The following is a 26806-nucleotide window of genomic DNA, read 5'->3' on the forward strand; positions in this document are numbered from 1 at the left end:
CTATTTCTTATTACTATCTCTCTTAAATTATTCACACATGTTGGAAGACAAATCAAGAAAAAGAAATACTGAATATGCAAGATGAAATATTCTTCCCTTCTGCACATGAATCTTTGTATAAGATGACCATGATGGAGCCCTGGGAAAAACCCACCTACCACAAGAATACTCATGGGTTTACAGACTAATAAAACAGAACAATATTTTCTGTGGATATTTGAAAGCTTTGTAGTTCCTTGAGGAAACAGTTTTTTGTTTGTTTGTTTGTTTTTTAAAGCCAGACATACTTCCCATAAGAAGTTATTTCAGATGTCAAGAGTTGTATCATAGGGGCAGCTAGGTGGTGCAGTGGATAGAGCACCAGCCCTGAAGTCAAGAGGACCTGAGTTCAAATCTGGTCTTAGACACTGAACACTTCCTAGCTGTGTGACCCTGGGCAAGTCACTTAACCCCAAATGATTCAGGGGGAAAAAACACAATTAAAGAGTTGTATCATACTATGGAATTCTGCCCCTGTGCTATAATAGGCGTTCCCTTCTGGAGGCAATTAGCAACTTTACATTAGAGACATCTATGTTAAATGTTTGATTAATGTTAGATTATGAAAGGAATGCTAGGAAATTTTATTACATTTGTGATATTATTTTAAAAGGAAGAAGACTGGAGTTATAGAAAGAACAATGAACCCCCTAAGTTTAAGACCTGTCTCTCCCAATTGCTTACTTAGTGATCTTAGGGAAGTCACTTAACTTTTCAGTTTCGTCATCAGTAACATGAACATCACTGGATTTTACATCATGAGCTAGAATTAACCAAATAATTAGCAAACATTTGGCAAACAAGCTGATAGATATTTGATTTTTTTTAATTAAAGCTTTTCATTTACAAAACATATGCATTGGTAATAATTGTTCAACATTGACCCCTGCAAAACTTTCTCTTCCAAATTTTCCCTTCCTTCCCCCCACTCCTTCCCCTAGATGGAAGGCAGTCCCATACATGTTAAATATGTTAAAGTATGTGTTAAGTCCAATATATGTATGCATATTTATACAGTTATCTTGCTGCACAAGAAAAATTGGATCTAGAAAGAAAAAAAAAACCTGAGAAGGAAAACAAAATATAAGCAAACATCAACAGAAAGCATGAAAATGCTGTGTTGTGGTCCATAGTTCCCACAGGTTTGTTTCTTCATCACTGAACAATTGGAACTTGTTTGAATCATCTCATTGTTGAAGAGAGCCACATTCATCAGAATTGATCATCGTATAGTCTTCTTGTTGCTGTGTATAATGATCATCTGGTTCTGCTCATTTCACTCACTTAGCATCAGTTCATGTAAGTCTCTCCAGGCCTCCCTGAAATCATCCTGTTGGTCATTTCTTACAGAACAATAACATTCCATAACATTCATATACCATAATTTATTCAGCCATTCTCCAACTGATGGGTATCCGCTCAGTTTCTAGTCACGACAAAAAGGGCTGCCACAAACATTTTTGCACATATGGGTCCCTTTCCTTCCTTTAAGCTCTCTTTGGGCTATAAACCCAGTAGAAACACTGCTGGATCAAAAGGTATTTTCAGTTTGGTAACTTTTTGAGCATAATTTCAAATTGCTCTCCAGAATGGTTGCATCCATTTACAATTCCACCAAAAATGTAGCTGATAGATATTTAAGAGACTCCCTATTCCAATCCTCTAATACTGGATTCAATATGTTAATTATTAATAATATTATTGAACCAATAATATCTACTATTCACATTATGTTTTAAAGTTTTCCAAGTACTTTACAAATATCATCTCATTTGATTCTTACAAGCAACTTTGAAAGATAGGTACTATTATTATCTCCATTTTTACACATGCAGAAACTGAGGCAGACAGGGTGACTTGTCCCATAATCATATTCCTGGTAAATGCCTGAGGTTAGATTTGAACTCAGATTGGCCTGACTCTAGCTCACTGTACAAATCCAAACATCTTCTATTGTACTACATTACTTCTGATGTCTATCTCTTAGGGTTGCCATGATGATCAAATCAAAGAGCACAGTCAAAAGCATTCTGAAAAGTACAAAGCTCTATATGGATATAGTTATTATTATTGTTTTATTTTTAGAACAGAGTTGCATAACAGGGTACCTCTTTTAGTATTTAAGTCACCATAATCTCCAACACATCTCCTAAACTATTTAGAGGACCAGCCTTGGACTGAGGAGGAAAGAAGAAGGTAGAGTAAATTAGACTAGGGATGCAGTAGATGATGTCAGCATTTTTTGATGTCTGACCAAGCTCTAAGTACTCCACAGAACTTGCTTCTGTCCCCTTCATAGCTATTGGAATAATTATTCTCATCTGTCCATTCTGCTAGGGGAAGTCTTCATATACTTATGGTAGACATCCCCTTAATTTACTGATGGGCTTGAACACTTAACCTGGTTTATCCCATTTGCCAAGGGTGTTTTACTGGGGTGTAATCATAATTTGGTTTAGACCATCTGGGTTAATAATGGTCTAATAATGTCATTTCATAAATCTTCAGAAATGCTACTTCTGACATGTTAGTATACTGAGTCAAACTTAAATCAAGTTCACAAAGTCAGTTGGTAAAGAACTCAGGGAACTATATTTACTTTCACAGAGTGTTCTCTGGTAATAAATACAGTATACACTTAGTCTATTTATAGTATTCTAATTTCTTACCTATTACTCTACTCTGAATCTTTCATCCTCAGGACTAATCCATTCCTCTGAGAATTTTATAAGTTGAATTTCTAATTACAGTACATAACTGACATTTGTAATTTCCAAACCAAGACAAACAAATAAAACCACAGCATGTAATATTATTTAGGAACCAACTTTATTTTTAGTGATATCCCTAAATTCTTGCTCTAAGAACACCTTGGGGTTTGTTTGTTTTTCTCCTAATATGTTTATATATTCAATTATTACCTAACACATTGTCATGAGCAAGACGATACCAAATACATCTATATGGGACCCTCCACTAAATGTATGTGAATGTTCTACATATTTTGGCCATAAAGGAATATGGAAAAAAAGAAGGACCCTTAAAAATTCAGGAAAAGTATTTTCTTATTATTTCATGCTTCAAATGTTTATAGATATAGAGTGAGCAAATGGGGAAAATTTCAAGGTTTACATTTGAAGTATTTGCTCTCTCTTAAAAGTTTTTTATGTTAATAAAAGAGACAATTGATGGAGGAAAAATAAATACCTATTTGTAAGGGATTCCTAGACTTTCTGCCATTGTGGTAGCCTGCATGTGAAAATGTGCTGCTCAATGAAAGTGGGACAGTGATGATGAATCAGGTTGGTATGGTCACTCCACTAAATTGTCATTCAGGAAAGTGGTTAAGATCCTTACTGGAGGAAAATTCCTTTGCGAAAGTCCACCATTGTATTAGGTACAATGAAGCATAAAAATAATTATAAGACACAGTCTAGGCCTACAAGGAAATCATGATCTTTTCTGAGAGACAAAACAAGCCTGTCCCCAAAATTTCAATTAAACGTGCATTGAGACTTTTGGGATACCCTGCACAAATAAGATCAAGTTAGAGAACTAGCTCCAAATCTACCTCCCTTAGATTTTAACAAGTATTTTATTTTTCAAAAAGATTTTCAAAAGTTAAGGGTGTATATGCCATCCCTTTCTAGGGATGTAAGTTCTAGTAGGACAAGGAATATCTTATTTAAACTTTGTATACCAGGATGGAGATAGATTAAAAAAAAGAGAGAGAGAGAAATCATTCCAGGAAGGCAGCAGAAATGAATAGTGTCAATTTTTATGTGTGATCCTCCCCATCACCAACACCCTAAGATAAACTCCTTGAAGATAGGAACGTTTTGTTTTTTTTTTTTTTTTTTTTTTTTTGTTGTTGTTGTTTTTTTTTTTTTTTTTTTTTTGGAGCGAGCTCTGATGATAAATAAGCTATCTTCTGGGCTGAAATAAAAGAGAAGTTTACCTTCTCTGATCAAATTGTTAAATATATTTTTATTTGTTAATTGTTTTCTCTGCAATAGTATCACAGGTTCATAGACACAGAATTGGAAGAGATCTCAGGCACCATCCACTTAGTCCAAATTCCTTATTTTGTAGTTAAGGAAACAGTTCCTCAGAAAAGTGAAAAGACTTCTCAATGTCGGGTAGTTAGTAAGGGGCAGAGTCAAGAGCTAAACTCTGGCCCTATGACTCCCAAACCAGTGTTTCTGGATCACATCCCTTCTCAAGGAGATAAATGCTACAATATGTAGACCTAAAGTAGATTGAGTGTCCATACTAAGTATGGTACAAATATGGTGACCCAACTTGAAGAAATGGAGGAAGACCAAGTTATCTAAGGCAGGGAAAATTGGATCAGAGTGGAAAAATAAAGGCGGCAAAAATTTCCCAACTGAACAGCTATGAATGAACACTGCATTTCCAGCTTATGTGAGAAGCAAAATCTATTCTCAAAAAAATAAAATAAAATAAATAAATCATCCTTACCACCATCATCGCCACCACTGGTACCCAAAACAAAACAACAACAACAAAAAAAGATGTTGGTATTCCTGGCACTCTGAATAGTGGCTTGCACATAGTAGTCCTTAAAGATTTGTTGGATTGCATTGGATCAAGCTTTTAAAGGTGCTCCCATGATGTTAGCTCTGTTTTTGGTTACAGCTACAAAAGTTCTGAGATCTACTTAATTTATTCATTCTGTCAGGACTGACAACGAGAGAAATGTATCTCTGAAATTCATTCCTTATTTTAGCAGGAAACAAGGGAAATAACCTGAATTATTTCTGTAATCATTTTACATAGCTGATATTTTTAGATCACTCCTCCAGAGTTTTAGTTGTGTGTTTCTTTCAGCTATGAAATGATAAGTTGATAAGGGGCAACATACATCTCTGTAGCAATTAGCAAAGTAGAAATGCAACAATTCTACAGTTAATTTGATCAACAAAGACTGGTTAATTGAATAGTTTATGTTTAAAAACAGATTTGTTTTGGCCTGGGTTATCCAATTTGACTCCCTATATTACTGAAATTAATTAGATATTTGTCAAATCTCCACTTCACTCTAGGTTGTGTAGAGAGAACCCAAAAGTAGAAGATATAAAATGAAACAACTTTAGGAAAAAAAAACCCACTTAGTTTAAGAATCAAGAGGAACAAACAAAAGGAATAATTCCCCTCCCCTCAACTCAATAGGACATCTACAAAGAGTTGAGGGAAGGGAAGGAACAGAAAAATATGCATATAAAAACATGTATATACAAAAAGAAGTAAAAATAGAAAAACATTTTAAACCTTCCTAGTTATCTAGGAAGAAAAGAAAAAAGTAATAAAACATAAATTTATTTGTAAAAACCTTTTGAGATCTCTTATAACAAGAATATATTGTCATCATTATTCCTTGTTTGAAATATCATTATAATGACCAAGGGCAAAATCTCCTTTAGTTTTCAATGACTCCATCAATTATTATTTTTATTTGAGGTACTCAAACCAAAATATTTCTGTTCCTTTCATCTATCTGTTCTAATTTTACATCTAATGGAACTAAATATGGCCTATTGTCATGAGAAGGAAAAAATAAAACGCTGTAAAATGTGCAAACTGGAAGAACTAATAAAGTCCCTAAATTAGAATTAGTGGGAAGAGAATGCAATAATGTTGTAATCAGTACAAACTATCAAGTTTCTGAGTCACAGAGTAAAGTCTGTGCTTTGCATTGGATAAAGGGTCAAACTCAAAAACAGCTGCTAAACCTATCATTTTACAGATGAGAGAACTGAAGCCATGTATGGGGAAGTGACTTGTGTAAGTTCTAGTGTTGTTCCGCCTTCATTTTCTGAAGATCAGTAACATCACAAGATGATGTTTTCACTCCTATGAAGTGAATTTAAATGAAGTACAGTTCCACGAAATTGTCAGCCTTACTCTCTCAGAGTTATTGAAGTTCAGAGCAAAAGTCAGAACAATTGGCTGTAATGCAGAGGATGATTTTGGAATCTTTGATGTCTGACTAAGATCTACAGAGCCTACTTCAGCCATCTTCATGGCTGTTGGAACAAATTGTTCTTAGGTGCTCATTCTGGCAGGGAAAGTCTTCACTTGTGTGAGTTAGACCAAAGTCCATTAGCAAATCAGTGGCAGGTTTGTGACCATTATCCAATTACTTAATGAGATTGAATTTTGTTTAACAATCTAGAGTAACAACATTTACTAATCCAAGGAGTCATATTTCTGGGTAATTTGTTAGTGCCAAAGAGTTCCAATAGGATTTCTTTTTGTTGTTGTTGTTGTTGTTGGTTTTTGGGAGTGCTTAATAAATTTTTATTTCTACATTTAATAAATTACACTATGCTTCTCTTTTTCACTTTTTAAATATATGTAAAAATTACACATAATTTCCCCCAATTACGGTAAAACAATTTTTTAACATTTAAAAAAAAAGTTTTGAGTTCCAAATTCTGTCTTGCTTTTCCCCCTCTCTGAGCCAGTAGGCAAACAGATATGGGTTATACATGTGCAATCATACAAAACATCTCCATATTAGTCTTTTTGTACAAGACTTGAATAAAAGAAAACAAATGAAAGAAAGTGAAAAATCTCATGCTTCATCTGTATTCAAACAAAACCAGTTGTTTCTCTGGAAGCAGACAGTATGCTTCATCATTAGTACTTTGGGACTGGATTATTCACTATGTTTCTCTTAATGTAAGCACCCATAGAGTGATAAACCTGGAATCAAGAAGAGTTGAATTCAAATCCTGTCTCTGATACTTTCTAACTTTATAACCTTGGGTACATCACTTATTTCTCTATGCTTCTCTTGCCTAATGTATAAAATGAGCAGGTTGGACTTGACCTCTAAGAGATCTCCCAGCTCTAATCCATGATAAGATTCCTTTTTGTTCCAAATGCTCTCACTGGTATATGATATTGTGTACATTTTCATCAAATAGTGAAAAGTTTCCTCAATAAAATCTAAAATTCCTCAAAATAGATTGACCATTAATATCAGGAAAACAAAATAGATTATGAAGTAGTACAATGGTCATTCTACATTGTGAAATTGGATTATTTTGCATAAGCACTTCAGATAGACAACAAGCAGAACCAAATAAGAAGAAGACGTTGGGTTGGATTGTAATGGGGAAACTGAGTGATACTTTCAACCATCTTAAGAAGTTTATGCTACAAAACCACATCCTTTAGGAACCAGTATCATTCCAGTAATGCTTTTTGCCTGAAAATCAAGGAATACCACAAACTCAGAATAAACATTGCAAATCACTGAAAGGACAATAGAGAAATATGGAGTAATGGGGTTAAGATCTATATAATCAAGATAACATTATACTTATATTGTATAAAAGAAACAGTTGAGGAAAAGGATGATCAGAAAAGGCAGCGGTTTAGAAATGTAGTGATCCTGAGGGATGGCAGATGAACAATTAAAATATCATACTGATATATATGAAATATTAATAGAATTATAAATGATCCCTAGAGGGTTGTGTAAGTATTCTTTGAGGAATTTATATTAAAGAAGATTGGTGATGAAACATCTTGTCTGCTTCTTAGCACTGAGGTGTTGAACTAGAGGTACAGAATGGGATAAAGACTTTCAGACATGACTAGTGTTGATGATTCTGTTTTTTGTTGTTACAATGATTCCTAAAGGGTGTGTGTGTGTGTGTGTGTGTGTGTAGCTAGTGGGTAGGGATGGGAAACCCAAAACATTTAAAAATAGAAGAAAATTAAAAGAATTCTAAAAGAGATAAAAATCACAATTTTGTTACATTTTGGTATTACCATTTAAAATAACATATAGAAACCCACAGATTCCAATATGATCCCCTTTTTGTTCTATTTGTAGCCTGAAATATTTGTATTTGATAATGAACGTTAAATCCATAATAAAAAAAGAGATAATTTAAGAAAAAGAATTTAGAAAAGGCTAAAATCACATAAGAAAAGAAGGAATATGAGATTTTGCAGCTTTGTAAGCAGTGGACATACTGAGATCTGAAAATCTAAAGTATCAACCATGACACACAAAACAACTCCTCTTTTCAAGTGCGAGTTATTTGAACATTATACATCATTGATAGCTTTAGCAGTCAACAATCAGTCAAGACACATACCTGCAAATTAGAACTATTTAAATCTATCTAGCCCAAGTTTTACAAAGAGCTCTCTTTACTATAAGCCCTCTTATAAATAGATGGTATAAATGTTATTAATCCCACGTCAAAGGAGGGAAACACCACTATGGAGGGGATAAAAAAATTGGGAAGACGTATTTAAATTTAGTCTCTGACATCTACTATGTGACTCTGCACTAGTCTCTGGATGTCTGAATGAGTGCCTGGGCATCATGGCATAGTTGAGATTATTATCTGCATTGGGGAAGAGAATTTCCCACCCAGACAAAATTGGAGATCCTCTTCATATTGGATTATAGATGAGGAAATGGGAGCTTAGAGAAGTGAAGACACCTGCATAAGGTTTCATTGCTAAGAAACAGTAGAAGAGAGATTTGAACTGAGATCTTTCAGATTCAGAATCCCCCATTACACCATGTTATCTTCCCATGGAGATAGTGGGAATGGGGTTGGAATAGTTTGCCTTTAATGTCACTTAAGAGTTTTAAAATTTATATTTCTTTTCCTAGTTAAAAGATCCTTCTAAAAATCATTATGCTTCACAGAAACCTTATGAACTTGAATGAAGCCAACGATATTCAAAAGAAATAGCCAGAAATTCAGTATGAGTTGAATTTAAGAATCTAATTTTAGGTGGAGTAATCTAGTTAGATGGGGGTCATAGCTGTCTCAATCAAATGAACAGACAGTAGTCAATCCCTAGCTAGTTAAAAAAACAATGACACAGAGAGAGGATGAATAATTGAATTGGACCTTAAGTCAACATGCTACAATTTATACTCGCATCTTAGCAGTAATTCATTGACTTAGCACATATATATCTGACAGAATGAAAAGCTGTCTCACGTAAAATCAGATTTACTTTGAAAGGAGCATTTTTCCCTATAGAAGATGGTGGTAGTTCTTGTCTTTTGTGCTTGAAGAAGATCAAAATGATATCACTATGTTGGAGTCAAAGTATATTGTGTCTGACTAAAGATAATCGATTAATTCAGGCTAAGAAAGCTCTATCCTATGATAGCAAATCACAAATAGTCCATATGAACATTTGGAGTGGAGATGTCTCTAAATATGCACATCTGATATATTTTTTTTTTTTTGCATTACTGTAATTCTGTTTTGCTCATAGAAGAATTAGAGGAATAAACTAGAAAGTTGGCTTTTGTCTCCAGAGTCCTAACATGCGATGTTTAGAGCTTAGGAAATAAATATTGTGCTTTAGCTTTATGATTCTGACCAAGAAAACAAGCAAAAACCTTACTGGGGGTCTGGCTCTAATGTTGAGTGAGGCTTCATCAACTTCAATCTTTCTTGTCTTAAGAAACTTTTCTCCAATCATCAGTGTTTGATGATTGATGAGCTCAGAACTCAGGAGTATTCAGAGTGAAACAAGAAGCTTAGCCTAGAACATACTCAATAGAGTGCTTGTCCAAATGGGAAACTTTTTTTCTAGCTGTCTTACAAACATTGGTTTAATTCAAGTATTTATTATGTGCCTATTTTGTTTGGTGCTAGATACTAAAGATACAAAGACAAAAAAAGAAGCTGATAGCAGGGACTTATTCTCTTCTTTCTTGGGTAAGAACATCTTATTAGGAGAAATGTTTTTAAGCTAGCAATTAGCAGATCTATGATTTCATTGATATGGGTAAAAGTGGGAAAACTGATGCAGATTGGCAATCTTTATGAAATTGATAGTTTTATTAGACAGCTGTCTAGCAGCAAGAATAAGTTAAATGATTTGCTCATTGTTATGCAGTTATTATGTCCCAGGCAGAACTGAAAACTGGGTCTTCCTGATTTCAAGACCAGTGCTCTTTCAAAATTATTTTTCAAAAGCAAAAACCTTACCATGCTCTCCCTCTCTCTCCCCAAGTCAAAAAATCCAGTGGCTTCCTACTACCTCCTACTGCCAGTAACAAATATAAAATCCCATTTGGTTTTTAAAGCCTTTCATAACCTGGCCTCTTCCTACCTTCTCAGTCTTCTTACACTTTATTTTTTTTAAAAAAATAATAGTTTTTAATTTTTCAAGATACATGCAAAGATAGTTTTCACCATTCACCCTTTCAAAACCTTGTGTTCCCTTCCTCCTCTTCTCCCCCTTCCTCTAGATAGCAAGTAATCCAGTATAAGTTAAACATATGTAATTGTTCTAAACATATTTCCACATTTATCATTCTGTTCAAGAAAAATCAGATCAAAAGGGAATAAAAATGAGGAAGAAAAAAAAACAAGCAAACAAACAATAATAGCTAAAAAGGTGAAAATATTATGCTGTAATCCACATTCAGTCTCCATAGATTTGTCTCTGGGTGCAGATGGCTCTCTCCATCACAAGTTTACTGTAACTGGTCTGAAGCACCTCATTGTTGAAAAGAGCCATGTCCGTCACACTTGATCATCACATAACACAGGACTGTTTTTCCCCCACCCAATATTAGTGATTGGCACATAATAAATGTAGGTATTTAATAAATGCTTTCTAATTGATTGACACTACCAAACTGCCTCTTCTCTTTTTAAACAAAACAGGACTTCAGGGATGCTTATTGAATTATTATTCCATACTTTCCCATAGACCAAGTATATTATTTCCTTTTAAGTTACTGAATCGTTTTTTTTCTGCTTCTTTCAGGACCTTTCTTATACGTGGAATTCCTTCATGTAAGAACTCCCTTCACTCCGAGGCTAGTAGATCAGGAATGGACTCAAAACTCTAATGGACTACTGAAATTGCACCTAAGTCTGAAGCTTTGTGATAATGAAACATTCTTATTAACAAGATATTTTTTAGACTAAGATTTATGCCAGACTAATATTTACTATTTTTTATGTCATGTTATGCAAGTCATGGAAAGCTTTCTGATCACCAAATCCCAGAAAAGTTACCAAGTCCACTCCAGGACTATAGTCCCTCATTCAATTCAACTGTACTAAGATGATTCGGAGAAACAAAAACAGCTATCACATGGTTGTACTAAATAATAGAGGCAGTCAATGAAAACGCCCACAATGGAATGTTCTATTTCAAGGAGCTGCAGGGGGACCTATGTCACTAGATTTTATCTAATACAATCACCTAGCAGATGGTAAAGTGAAATCAGAAGATCTTGTGAGAAATAATGTAAATCACTGGAATTCATACATGAAGGCAATATGAATAAATACTACCAGATTCTATCTCTTCCTCCCTCCCAATTAAGAATGGGCAATGATCATCAATAAGAAGAACATCAAAAGCAAAGAATGATAGTCAATAATTCAAGATACAGGGATCTCTTCAGTGCATCTACCACTCTCCCAATGCAGACTGCAACCTCTTCATGCTTTGATAGCTGCTTTTTGGGAGAACTTGTGGCCAGAAAATTCATCACCTTGTGACTCCTCGGTTAATCCCTTTCTATGTTCAGTCAGACTGCTGCTCATGCAGCAAATGTGCAGCTTGTTTTTAGGGTCAAAATTAATACTTTTCCAAGTTTTGACAGGACTTGCCAGAAATCCTGCTTTGCTGGCATTACCTCAAGAACCCAGGGTCATCTCCTCTCTGACCCCACACAAATCTAGTAATACCTGTTTAAAGTGAAAAGAACTGGAGAAACATTTTAAAGTCACTTGGTTTGGATGAGTGGTAAAGTCAAAATACTGCGAAGAATAGTAAGGAATCAGGAGATCTGAGAACTAGCTTTGGCTCTGCCACAGCAGGTTGTGCCATCTTGGTATATCAAAGGATTTTATTTCTCTCCATCTCTAATATGCCTTTTGGCTTCAATTTTATGATTCCATAATTCTTTTTTTCACTAAAATTATACTAATATCTTACTATTACACTATTATATTCCTATAATATTATGATTTATACTGCAAGCAATTTAATAACAACAAAATAAATCATTTAGTTGGCTATAGGATGACAATTATTTAGAATAATACACTATCTCAGATACATTAATAGAAAGCTAATAAAACTATTTTATAACCATAAGATAACCTTTTTCAAGAGTTTAGGTGAGGGGTAGCTAGGTGACAGACTAGAGACAGGAAAACCTGAGTTCAAATTCAGCCTCAGATGCTTAATAGCTAATGTGACCTTGGCAAGTCACTTAGCCTCCAAAATAAATTAAAGTTTAAATGCACCATTACAAACAGGGACTTACTATTCAGCATTATACAAGATAAGTTAAACAGAGATGGTCTCTATGTTTCAGAAATTTAAGCACTGTTGATATTTAGAAACCAAAAAAAAGAAAATGCAAGAAATAAAACTGATCTCATATAAACTGAGGAGATGCTCATCAATTAGAAATGGCTGAACAAAATTGTGACTTATAACCGTGATTGTGATGTTAGCATTGTAGCAATATTATTTATATTGAAATATATGAAAAATCTGGGAAGACTTTTATGAACCAATACAAAGCAAAGTGAGCAGAGCCAGGAGATTATTATACACAATAACAACAATGTTATAATAATGATAAATTGTGAACAATTTAGCTACTCTGATCAAAATAATAACCTGAAATAATTCCAGAGGACTCATGATGAAAAATACTGTTGATCTCAGAAAATGCCATTTAAATCTAGAGAGAGAACTATGGAGATTGAATGTGGATTGAAACATAGTATTTTCACGGTTTTTGGTTGGTTGTTTGCTTTTTCTTTCTTATGTTTCTTCCCCCCCACTCTCTCCCCTTTGGGTCTGATTTTTTTTTTTTTTTTTTTGCACAACATGACAAATATGAAATAGTTTAAAAGTTTTATACATGTAAATCCTATTATCAGATTGCTTGCTGCCTTGGGGAGGGGGAAGAGAAGAGAAGGAGAAAAAAATTGGAACACAAAATCTTACAAAAATGAATTTTAAAAACTATCTTTACATGGATTTGAAAAAAAAATGCTATTGAGGAAAAAATTACTATCTACTTCCAGACAGGGAATTGATAAACTCTGAGTACAGATTGAAGCATAGTGGGGTTTTGTTTGTTTGGTTGGTTTTTTAAAGACAGATCACACAGGCTGTGAAATACGAAATTTCAAAATAGTACCTCAAAATATGACCTCTAAGTCTACAATAATTATAAAAAATATGGGAGAAATAAATCTTCTATTATTCTAAACATAAGACACACTTTCTGTCAAAACTGATTTATACAAAAGCCAAATACAAATTAAAATAATGATTTTTTTCATTATGTACATATGTGAGTTGTTTTCAGTTCAAATAAATCTCACTTGAGACTTATGACCTATATTCTTGGTGCTCCATATCTGAACCAATAAGAGGCAGCATAACAGAATCAACAGAGAGCTGGCCTGGAAGCCAGAAAAACCTGTTTCAAGGTATGCCTCCAGCACACACTGGCTTTGTGACTCTGAACAAGTGATTTAACTTCTTCATCCTTTAGGCAACTCTATGAGACTCTGAGTTGCAGAGAAGGTACTATTCTGCACTGATAAAGTTTCTCCATTGGGAGTTTCCTATAGCAAAAAAAAATCATTATAGTATTTGAAGGCCCCAAACTGTGCTTCATACAAAGTCTGAACACAATGTAAATTAGTGCTAGGTTTTTATCATACATCTTTATGATCTATTTTCATTTTAAAGAAATCTAATTTGAGGAGTGTAGCCTATATTTTTGTGCCTTATATTTGAATCAATGTAGAATATATGGATTCAAATGTGTGCTGCTAAAATATATATTAGTTTCTATGTCTGAATGTACTTGTTGCAGTCAATTTAAAGATTCACAGAATGATGCAGTTCTTTTCCAGTTCTCAATTAATTATGTTGCTTTTGAATTAAATTCATTGAAAAATCACTCCTCTCACTAATTTTCAGTTTTTCCTAATCCACTGGTTCCTTCCATGTTGGATTAAAACATGCCCAGAACTTTTCAGTTCTTAAGGAACTCTCACTTAACCACCATAATTCCTTTAAACCTCATTTTTTTAAAACAAACTCTTATTTGTTGCCTCTATTTTCTCACCTTTCACTCATTTCTTATTTCTCCATAACTTGGTTCCCCTAGACATCAGTCAATAGAAACCTCTATTCAAGTTCTAGATGCAAAGCACTTTTTTTCTCTCTCCATCCTTCTTGACCTGTTTAGCATCATTGGACAATGTCCATCAACCATTCTTTCAGGATATGCCTCTGCATTTTCCTGCCACTGCATAATAATGATTTTCTTTTTAAATGGAGGATTGATCCTTTTTTGGTTTCCTTTGAAGAATCATCATCTACTTCTTTCTTCTACCTTTCTTCTTTTTATCTCTTTATCCTCTCTTTCAGTGACCTAGATCTAATGCCTCCAATTACTCTTAATGTACATATCAGGTTCTAAACTCTCTCCTAAGCTACAATCTCAGATCTACAATTATAAGTCTCATATCCACCTCAAAGCTAACCTGTCTAAAACATAATTCATTAATTTTCTCCTTCAATCCATCCCTTCTTCTAATTTTCCCATTTCTGTCAAGGACTCTACCATGTATCCAGGTTTGTACTCTAGGAATTATCCTTGATTCTTCATCTCATTCACCATCCAAAGCCAATTAATCCATGAAGTCTTGTGGATGCCACTGTCTCAACTTCTCTGGTATTTGTCCCTCTCTTTTTATTCACAACAAATCACCTCATCATTTCTGGTCTAGTGCAATAACTTTCTAATTGATCTTCCTACATCTTGTTATTCATTGTATGCACACTTGTCAAATCTAGATCCCTAAAATATAGCTCTGAATAGTTCACATTTATTTATAAGAATTTTTAAGGATCTTGTTGCTTCTGGGATAAATATTAACATTTCTATTTGACATTTAAGTCTCTTCATTAACAATCATGTTAGATTCTATCTTTCCAGAATTATACATTACACTTCTCTCATGGATTCCAAGCTCCAGTCAAACTAAGGTAATTACTGTTGCCAACCACAGCTTTCCAATTTGCCCCTGAACCTTTCCATAGGTTGTCTTGTTTTTCTTTATTTTTTGAGTTTTGGAGGTAATTGGGGTTACATGATTTGCCTAGGGTCACATAGCTAGTAAGAAGCTGGATTTGAATTCAGATCCTCCTTACATCAGGTCCAATGCTCTATCCACTATGCTACCTATTCACTTCACAAAAATTGTCTTCTATACCTGGAATTCACTTTTTCCTTGCCTCCACTTCTCCAAACATTTGATCTTCCTCAATATTTAGTTGTACTGTTATTTTGTTTCAGAGGTTTTTCTGATCTAGCATTGGATATTATTATTATTATTATTATTATTATTATTAGGTAGGAGAAAGGATAAATTCTGTATTTCCTTATCTGGGATCATTTTGAATGCCTTTAGAAGAATAGAAATTTCTTGAGGGAGGGAATATCTCATTTTTATATTTGTATTCCCAGCACCCAATATAATGCCTAGTGTATATAAAATATTGAATAAATGCTTATTGCTTGATTGAAAAGTCAAACTTCTCATTTTAAAGGTGTTTAGACTGAGAGGACTGATGATTGATTAGTCCCAGGTACTGAGAAACCAAGGTGGAACTTCTAATTTAACAGCATATTAAATACCTGTTTCAAAGATTCATTGCTCACATTCAGCAGAATGAATTCCCCAGATATCATCTCTTTGGATTTCCTTCACCTTGACCTGGCTGAAGGCTCTTTAAATTGCTTTTTTTTAAATGTTACCATATGGGCAGTTTTCTAAGGATATGGCAACTTAAAAAAAATTCATAGTAACCAATGCATACTATATTAGTGGACAGAGCACTGGACCTGTAGTAAGAATGAGCTGAGTTCAAAGCATACCTCAGATATTTACTAACTGATTGACACTGGATAAACAGAATATCTCTGAATCTCAGCTTTTTCATCTAAATATGTTGATAATAACACCACCTAGTGTACAGCATCATGAGGATCAAATGAGAAAAATGTGTCAGGCTCTTGAAAAGCTTATATAAATGTTAAACCTAAAAGAGCTATATAACTGTTAGCTATTATTATTATTTTGTGGATTTTAGGATTTGGTATATTTCCTGTAGTAAGATTAGAAGATTTAAAATGCTCACATAATCTATAAAAAGACAAAAAAAGCTTCAAGAAGCATATTTTATCTATTTCAACAATTTCTATTTTGATACCCTATTTGATAACTACCAAAAAGGGATCAAATGAGTAATTGAGCCTTTGTAAAGTAAATGAAATTCTTAAGACATTGTACAGAATGATGGAAATGGACTGAAATATCACTGTAGGACAAAAGTTTTTTTTTTTTTTTTAATAGCTTAGCTATAAATAAGTTAAGGACTGTGACCTGCTTTTAATAGAAACTCCCTACTTCCCCACCCAAAAGTGCTTTCAGATATTTATGTTTGTGTGTGCTAGACAATGATTTGAATTGAAAATACTGTTGCTCCTACCTCATGACAGTTCGCTTATTGAATTGCCTGCAATGTGGAATACATAACAAGCTAGTTGGAGGCAACAATCTCAGGCCCCTAAAGAATTCCCCCCAAAAGAGCAAGCCTGGGTAATTTTGCATTTTGGGAAACTTGTTTATATGCAATAAGTGAGCTATCTAAATAGAAATAACTATCAATCCTGCCCACAGAGACTTTTTCAAGCAAAATGTTAGTCTCTGATAAACACTGCCTTGTACACATAAATAAATTGTGACAATCCCACATCAATTATTTTTAGCCTCTAAGGTTCATCTGTGACTTTCTGTTCAGGTTCAGTTTCACCCAAATAACCTGACCCAATCAGAATAACAAAAAGATATAAGAAAAGGAAAGATAGCCCACTTTTACCAAGGAGAATGAGGAAGAATACAAACAAGAAATAGATAGCTTGGGTTTTACTATCACAGATGATTAGCACATCTCTAGAAGCAATCAGAAAGGAAGCACTATCTGTACAGTCCTGGGATACTTTCTGTCCTCATATAATAAATCACCATTATCAGAACTTATTACAGAACTGCTTTTTTATAAACATCAGAGAAAGATCTTGGAATGACTGAAAATCACCAGACTTCAACAGCTATCTCACTGATGGAAATTTTCTTGCATGACTAGTAATGTCAAAATCTCTTGAATGATTATCAGTTTCTTTTAGGAACGCTTCAATCTTCAGGACCTTGTTGCAGTTAACACATTGTTACACACCAAAAGGAGCACTTGGAAGACTTCATCTTCTGTAGTTAATTCCTCTTTCTTTGACATTGATCTGAATGTCCTCAATGACAATGGCAAATATCTTAGATAGTCATGTATTTGACTGGTTGCTTGACATGAGCTAACAAGAGGCTTTCACAAAGTTATCTCTGTTGTGTCTATCAAGGAATCTTTGGTGATATTCCCATAATCATGGCAGAAACCTCATTAGTGATAAGTCTTTATGATAGTCAAAAGAAGCTTCATTCTTATTCATTCATCTGTTAAAGACATAATAAAGTTGGGAGGAAACTTCTATTCTTCTACCTCCACAGACAATTAGGCATAATATTAATCAATAAGTATTAATTAAGTACTTACTATGTTTCAGACAATGTGCTAAGCACTGGGAATACAAAAAAGGGCACCAGTCTCTGCTTTCAAGGAATATATATATATATATTTAAAGGTATTGTATACATGAGGGTTAACCTATTATTGGAGAGGACCAAACGTAGCTGTTGTCTAAAGAAACTTTTCCAAGAAAAATTATACCAGCTGATGGATGCTACTTGTACTTACTAAGCATATTTTGGCAAGCCCATAGTGGTTGTTCTCAGCCTCTGTGGCTTTGGCCAAGGCTACATATGAGCTTCCCATCGTTATAACAATAGAAAGGTAAGAGGAAAATAGAAAAATATACTAACATTGGGAAAAAAGCACTGACTGAATATGAATTCCAGCTCTTTCACTATGGACTATGGAACTTTGGATAAATAACTTTACCTTTAAGGCACTTGTTTTCCTCATCTGAATAAATCAAAGACTTTAAGGCTAAGACAAAATCAGATTATAGGATTCAAAGCAAAAAAAGCCTTTAGAAACCACTTAGAGGGATTCATAAACCCTTTCATTTCATGGATCTCTTTTGGCAAATGAAATCTATGGATTCATTATCAGAATAATTTTTTGATGTATTATGTAAAATAAACAGATTTTTAAAAGGAAACCAATTATACTAAAATATGATTACAACATTTTTTAAAGGTTCAAGATCCCAATTGAAAAATTTTTTGACAATCCAATTCCCTCATTTTGCAGATGAGGAAAGTGAAGCACAGGGAAGTCACTTAACTACTTAGTGGCAGCTAGGTGGTAGAAGGAGAAAGATTCTTTTAGACTTGAGAAGAGAAACGGAAGGGACAGAGGCAAAACTTGGAGGTTAATGAAATGAAATCTGTTTGGAAGTATCAAAATATATGCAATATTCAGAACTTTGAACAATCGTGTTATAATAAGATAATGTTCTTTTTTCTTCTTCTGTTGGAGTAACAATGAAAAATGACAGGGATTTAGCTTGGGCATAAGGAGAAAAGATTTGGATGGTAAAACAATCTTGGAATGGATTATTAGTGAGATTATAGGACTTCTGCAAATTAATAATAATAGTATTGATAATGACTATGATTACTTGCGACTAAGACTTTTTTAGTTTATATATATCATATATAACATATTCGATTTTATCTCTACTATTGGAATATCCAGGACCCTCCAAGAATATTTCAAGCTAGAGGATAAAATACTTTACTGAAAGGCAAAAAACAAAACAAAACAAAACAAAACAAAAACAAAACAAAACAAAACAAAAAAAAACAGTGTAATAATGTACATTTGAGAAGAGAATCCTGCTACCTACTACATATGCTAAATGCTCTACAAATATTGCCTCATTTGATCCTCACAAGGATCCTGGGAAGGAGGTATTCTTATTATCCTCATTTTACATTTGTGTAACATAATAAACAAAGATTAAGTTACCTTGCCTAGAGTCATATAGGTAGTGAGTGTTAGAGGATATATTTAAACTCTGATGATCCTTTCCCCAACTTTTAGTATTAATATAGAAGCTTAGGATATTACAAGAATTTGAGTCAGGTGCTGAAAGATAATTGGTTGAGATGCTGAAGCCTAGATTTAAGCACTCTCCTTTTGGTTTTGATGTCAAAGTAAAAACTTTTACTTTTTTCTTTCTCAGTTGTTATTAACTTTCAGGATTCAATAAAATACTTCCTCCCCATTAACATACCTTACCTTGAATTCTCACTCAAATAAGAATGCTACTAGATTATTTTTTCTTCCATGAATTTCTTCCAACCAGACTACTATTTAGAGAAGGTCTGATGAGGATAGGTCAAGGGCAGAGGAAATAATATTTTGTCTGTAAAATGACAAGGCTAAATGAGATTATATATCATGTCTCTTCTAATCTAAAATTTTATGAGTGTAATAGAAAAGGTAAACGGTTTAATTAAAAGTTGAGGAGGTAAAGTAGACAAAGTTTAACTACTACATCTATAACCCAACTTACTAGAGATTTTCAACTTGCTCACCTCCATATCTTGTATGGAGGACTGGTAAGAATCTGATAGAATATCATTCTCTCCCCCACCTCCCATCTCTATCTGGGACTATAAGCAACACATACTGTTCCAATAATTTGTTGCTTAGTATGTGTACATTCTAAGGACACATAAAAATATCTAGCAAAGGACTGGTATACAATAATCTCAGGTCTCTAGTCTGTTTGGGCATTATTTAGCTTTAAAAGTCATAATATTTAGTTTTGGAAGGGTGCTCAAGAGGCCATCAGATCCAATAGTTTTCATTTTAGAGATGCAGAAACAAAGATTTAAAACCAAGGTCAAAGTGGTCATAATTAGCAGAGATACCACTGGAATTCAAGTCTCCTAATTCTAAACACAATGACTTTTCAATTCAGAAGACAATGCTCCAAATTGATTTCTTTTTTTGTCATTTAACAAAGCTTAATTTGATCAAATTAATTAAAAAAATAAATCCTATGGCATTTTTGAGCTCCCATCTTAAGAAATTAAAACTAAAATTTCCTCATTTTTGTGACATTAAAAAAAAAGAAAGCATTATAAAGTAACTAAAACTTTGGGGATTTTAATCATTGCAGAAAACTTGCTCTTCATCAGAATGAATTATCGAATTCTTTTAAATACAGGAAAATGTTGCAAATGTTCAGAAATGATTTTTAACTTTTATAAGTGGACATTAACAAAAAAAAAACACTTTTTGGAACTGAATATGGAACTAATGAGAACTATTATCCTCTGAATTACATTTATATTGCATTGAAAGCTTAAATACAGACTACTTATAGGTTGCTTAGAAAGAAAGCTAGTAGGCCTTTCTCTGACTTTTTGAAAATATCTTTCTAATTCATGAAAAGAAGGTATCATGTGGTAGCCAGAGAGCTTGCCTCAAAGCCAGGAAGAATTGTCTTCAAGTTCTAAGACTTATACTGGCTGTGTAGTTGGAGGTAATTCATTTAATTTCTTAGATTTCTAGACAATTGTGAGAGATTCTAAAATTCAAAGAAATTCCATTTTCTATGGGAAACTTCTCAATTCCATTTTATTCTAATGCTTTTCTTTTCTTTTTATTCATTTCCCGTTTATTAAATTGTGAAGCTTCTTGAGGGCAAGGATTATCTTTTGTATCCCTAGAGTTTACAATGATTGGTATATTGTAGATGCTTAATAAATGTTTACTATCTGCTTGTTTTCCTTCAGGGAATTTATATATCAGAGAAATCAAAGGTTTAGCACCTATCCTTTCCTGACCATCTTTAGGCCACCTCTGTGAATTCATTGGTAAAAGGAATTCTCCAGAAAGAAATTCTTTCCTTATTAACATCAATTCTGAAAACTTACAGAATTTCAGACTGGCTTGGGGATCAAGAAGTTAAATGGCCTGCCCAGGGTCTTATAATCTGAGTCTCAATTAGGATTGAATCCATAAAGATTCACTCTAAATCCATTCGACCATAGTGCCCTTCCTTTATTTCATTGTTATTTATGCATATGTTAGATCTTCTTATTAGATTATAATATGCTTGAGGGAAGAGATTGTATGTTAAATCAATTTTGCATCTCTAGTACAATCTGGAATGATGCTTTAAACAGAGCAAGTATTTAAGATATACCCAATGAAATGAATTAAATTGAAATAAAGATTTCTATTTTTTTTAAGAGGCCTCAAAGTATTTCACACAACCCAAAGTGGATATATCTCACCTAATAGGATAAAGTTTATACATTTTTTTCTTAGACTTCATTTGACATTAGTAGGAAAATAGAAATTAAAGAATCCATTTAAAACCAAGATGCTTGCTTTCCTAGATACATTTTTTCAAAGGCATATCTACTCTGTTTTGACAAATGATTTTTCTCCCCCTCTCTCTTTATCTAACTACTTCTCCCCTCAATAAATAGCAGCCAGTACAGGACTCAAAAAGGAATGACTTTGGTAACCAGGCAGTTCACATTTCAAGTTTTTCAAAATAAAGTTTAATCTCTCCATAGTTTTAGTTGCTTGCTTAACATTCTAGAGCCTCACATGTTTTCCCACCCCATCTCCACAGAGTCTATAACTTGGGAAAATGACAGAATTGATTTCCAAAAACTTGGCCTTAAAAAAAAAAAGGTAATTTGAATCCCAGGATACAAGGGAACAAACTCCAGAAAAATGGACTGCCTAAAAATGGCACTGTAAACACCAATAACACAAATGGAAAGGAACATTAACTTTTTAGAAATGAGAGAAAAAAAACCACTATATACAACATCGTCAAGAGACCTAAGTGTCTCATAGGTACTGGGCTAAAGATTAAAAGAAAAATTATTTTGTTCTTTAAAAGTGCATTTTTTTTTATACTATTGAAAACAACAGCAATAATATAATAGGTCCAATTTAAAACTCAAACCCAAAAATCACTGAAAAGAGGAAAACACCCAGACAATAACAAATGATAATCATGGATGGCATGTTCTATAGCATTACTGAGAATGCTTGATTAAAATAAACAAGCAGAGTTCACCTACCTTGGATATGTTGCTTGATCGACTTGCAGAACGTCCTGGGGATTTGTCATTCTGGAAAACAAAATGAGCAGGTTATTTAGAAAAATATAACTCATACTGTCTCTGCTTTCATCTGAGAAGAAAAGATACCCTTTGTATGTTTCTAAGTTTCTGTTGCTTCATATTCTTGCTACTACTTATTTAGGATGGATAATTGATTTTATTATTCCCAATGTTCCTTTTAAAAACAATGAGTTGGGTAAAAAAAATAACATTTTTCTCATAGAGAGGTTTTATATCTCAAATACATCAAGAACTTTGTAAAGTTCTTTGTAAAAATATGCACCCTTCCCCAAATAATAAATGATCAAAGGATTTGGCTAGTTTTTAGATAAATTTATAGTCATATAAATTTTATATACATTAAATCATTATTGATTAGAGAAATATAACCTATTGGAGATATCTACCTATCACATTGATTAAAATAATTGAAAGAAACAGAAATAAATGTTGGAGGGGATATGGAAAAACTGAGACACTAATTCATTGTTGGTGGAATTGGGAACTGGTCTAATCATTTGGGACACCAATCTAAAATTATGCCCAAAGAATTATAAAATTTTGTATACCTTTTGACTCAGCAATACCACTACTAAGTCTATTTCCAAAATGATTAGGGGAAAAGAAAAAAGAATCTGTGTGTTCTAAAATATTTAGAGTGCTTCTCCTTGTGGTGACAAAAGAATTGAAATTATAGGGATACCCATAAACTAGGAAATGTTGAACAAGTTGTGGTATATGATTATAATGTACTATTACTATGCTGTAAGAAATGATGAGTTCATTGGTCCTAGAAAAACATGGATAGACTTCCAGAAAATTATTAAGAATGAAGTAGAACTAAGATAATATCATACATCGTAACACTGTTTTAAGAACAACTGTGAGTAACTAAGTCATCTTGACTATTATAATTACCTCAGTTATTTAAAAAAGATCCATGAAGAAAGCTACTATTTGCATCCAAAGAAAGAAGTGATAAATAAAAGTATATACAGAATTTTACATGTGTATATATGCATATATACACATATACATACAAACAGGTATATTATGTGTATATATACACACATATATTTATTCATGTTTAATTATAGCCATCTGAATGGGGGAGAGAAGAAAAAAAGAAAAAAAATTTTCATGAAAATTTTATCATATATTTAAAAGGAAACATAAGGGATCCAAGAGAAATAAAATATGTGGACTCTGCTAGTGAAGAAATTCCAAGCAACTGGGGAAGGCACAGAATACACAAACTAAGAAAACTTGTTCTACTGATTGTATCTCACCAATCACCATTTTGCTGGTAAGAAATCTGATTTTCATATCAAATTAAGGCTATTCCAAACTACAGTAGTGCTACTAGATATATGAAATTAGAGGACAGAGAACATTTATATCAGGCACAGAATTATAGTTTTCAAAGATATACGGGTTAATGAGTTTGTTTTCAATGAAACTTTATGTTCTTTTTAGCATACACATACTCAATGACTCATTCATTAATGTTCATCCATTCAAATGTTAATGCACAGACTCTTTTATTATTTACTAGATTCAGAGAGGAATTAAATCTTGGTGATGTCATAGACATAGTTCCTGCCCTTATGGAGTTAATAATCTAGTAGGGAGGGATGACATAAATAATTATAATACAAAATAATGTGGGATAAAGATTTATGAAGATTGAAAATAAAGTACCCTATCAAACCAACGAAGGGGAAAAATACCATCTGGGAAAATTTAGGAAATTTCTGATTTAGTTCAATACATATTTATTATTTGTCTACAATATGTAAGGCACTACTTGATGTTAAGAATACAGAGATAGATATGATCCTGTCTATAGTGTCAAAGAACTTACAACGTCATATAGGAAAGGACAATTATATAAATAACTATAATAGAAAATAGAGTAGAAATAATGATAAATGTTAGCATTTATATAATGCTTTATAGTTTTTAAAGTGCTTTTCATATCCTATTTCAATTATTAAAACTCTATAAGGTAATTGTTATTATTATCCCTATTTTTATGGATGGGGAAAATAAGTCTGAGAGCAACATTGGGTTCCCTCAAATAGTAAATGTCTAAAGGAAAATTTGAACTTGGGTGTTCCTAAGTTCAAGATGATCCCAAGAGGATCACCTAATTGACTATAGGAGTTTAAGAATTCAGTTTCACATGGTGAAGGAGGAGGGATTGGAAGAGGAAAAGGGGTGAAGATAGGCTTCAAAAAAGAGCATCTCAGCTGATCTTTGAATCAAGAATTTGAGAGTAAAAAGGCAACTCAGTAACCATCTAATTTAACCCATATATCAAAGAAATCTTTACCATGACATCTGTGACAAATAGTCATCAAGAGCTCCAAGGAGAGGAACCTATCACCTTGGGAGCATTTCATCCCACTTTTTTTTTTTTGAACAGTCCTAATTGTTAGAAGTTTTTCCTGATATCAAATCTAAATTTATCTCTACATTTTCCAGTCACTGTTCCTGGTGTTGTCCTTTCTAGCAAAATCAAACAAATTTAGTCCTTTCTTAATAGAAAGTCACATTTTGAAGATATTATATTAACTTCTAAATCCTTGGGGGTTACAGTTTCCCTTTTACAGAGACATGGAAAAAGCATACTGGCCAATACAGTCAACATGAGGGAGCGCCTGATATCTTATAATTCACAAGTATGGTAAATCCTCATGAAGTTGCCACAAATGTTGTGTTCCTCAGAAAATGCTTTACTACTTGCATGTGAGCATAATACTTTTAGAGTTCTTCTGAACTATAAAAATTCCTCTATTAACAAAAAAATTAATTCATTTCTTTATCATTTTAAGATTAAAAAAACCATTTTCCTCCTAATGACCCTTTGAGGTAATGAAAGTATTCTTATTCTGATATGAGGGATATGTAGGAAAGTAATATGGCATTGGGAATAGAGAGCTGGCAGGCTGTGTGATCTGGACTTGCTTTTAACCTTTCAGTGTACCAGGCAGCTCTCTGAGACCATGAGTTGGACAGAAAGTGCTGATCTGAATTGGCAAAGGGAATTCCCTCACCTGGGAATTCTCTGTCAGTGAAATCACAAATTCAGCCTTTTATTATCCATGCTGAGTAAATAAACTAAGGCTCAGAAAGGTGAACTGATTTTTCCTGAATCACAGAGACAGTTGACGCCAATCTGGATTCTTATCTGTCACAGATATGCTATCTGTCTTGAGTTATCTGAGTTTGTCAGTTCTGTTTCCAGAAATAAAAATGTAAACATAAAAAAATCAACATAATCTAAACATAAAAAAATCTTCTTCCAAGAGGAATAAAGGATCTTGATCTTCCCCTGCTTTCACAAATGAATACAAAACCTGCTTTTTTTCTGCTGGAAGACATCTAGAGCAATCTGTTCAATTTACCATTAATTAATTGGGTAGCTTGTCCCATTACTATTTGCAATGATGCATTCTTCTTTGTAGATGAGGCAAATATGGTTGTCATACCTCATTAAAATCAGTTTATGCTTTTTTCACCTTGGATTAAATTAAAGTTACCTTAATAATCTTATGGTCACATGGGTAACATTAGGAATTGGGCAGAGGTGGTGGTCAATTAGTATTCAAACAAACAAGAATGCCTAATGTGTCTCCATCACTAGTTCAAGATAATCAATCACCAGTGTCAGGTATTAGAATCTTGTTCATCACATGCAACAAAACAACTCTGAATTTATGATTCTGTAGCCTTTAGTATTGGGAAGCATCTTATTTATTCTGTAGGATCAAAGTCAAATGTTAGGAAAATGTAAATGAACTTAACCAGTATATTTTTGGTCCTTCATTTCCCAAACTGAAAAATTCCTTTATAGAAAACTTCTTTTAGAATATTTTGAAAAATTTTGACTTCAAAGGCTATGTGGCTAAAATTCTAGGTTTTCTGGATAACTGACATATTCTTTTTGAAAGAATACAGCTTTTGAGAGATGCCAGACTATAAATGTTTCAGGGGAATTTTAGCATGTAATGTTGAACAAGTTAACTTACAAATTAAATAGAGAGATCAGCTATTGATCAGAAAAGGGATGGGAAAAAGTTAATCAGAGAAAGAGAGAGATGGATTTCTTTTCTGAGTGAGTAAAGATATTTCTAAGATTCTATACATAACTCTATAAGAACTTTCTTCTCCTATTCTGTTCATCCATTAGTTAAGAGAAACAGAAAGGAGTATGGTTCCTGGAATGGTAAATAAAGATGAATCTAAATAAGAAGCTATAGTTCTTTGCTCAGGGAAATTAAATAGTTTTTTTTTTTTAAGCCTAAAAATGTTTTTGGATGGCTAGCCTTGAACTCAATGTATCTGAACTCATGTACCTTCTTTCTTAGTAGTAATTTTGGATAAAGCAATGATGAACAAAGATAAATTGAAAGAAGTCTGCTCTGGAGAGAAAATGAGAGTTGGACTAAGTTTAGAATGGTGATAGTTAATGATGAATGAAAAAGATAGTA

The 26806-nt window shown here is 33.3% G+C and overlaps 1 protein-coding gene across 3 annotated transcripts in view; it reads right to left on the bottom strand.

Annotated features, from left to right (window-relative positions):
- The window catches only part of MARCHF1 (membrane associated ring-CH-type finger 1), a 1010725-nt gene that overhangs the window by 174075 nt on the left and 809844 nt on the right, over positions 1 to 26806 (bottom strand). For all 3 annotated transcript variants that reach the window (XM_031942769.1, XM_031942767.1, XM_031942768.1), the window contains one exon: positions 22269 to 22319. In XM_031942769.1, coding sequence (XP_031798629.1) covers positions 22269 to 22319 — 51 coding nt within the window. The remainder of the gene's footprint in view (positions 1 to 22268; positions 22320 to 26806) is intronic.

This window comes from Sarcophilus harrisii, chromosome 6, assembly GCF_902635505.1.
Source record: "Sarcophilus harrisii chromosome 6, mSarHar1.11, whole genome shotgun sequence".
NCBI classification, from domain to species: domain Eukaryota; kingdom Metazoa; phylum Chordata; class Mammalia; order Dasyuromorphia; family Dasyuridae; genus Sarcophilus; species Sarcophilus harrisii.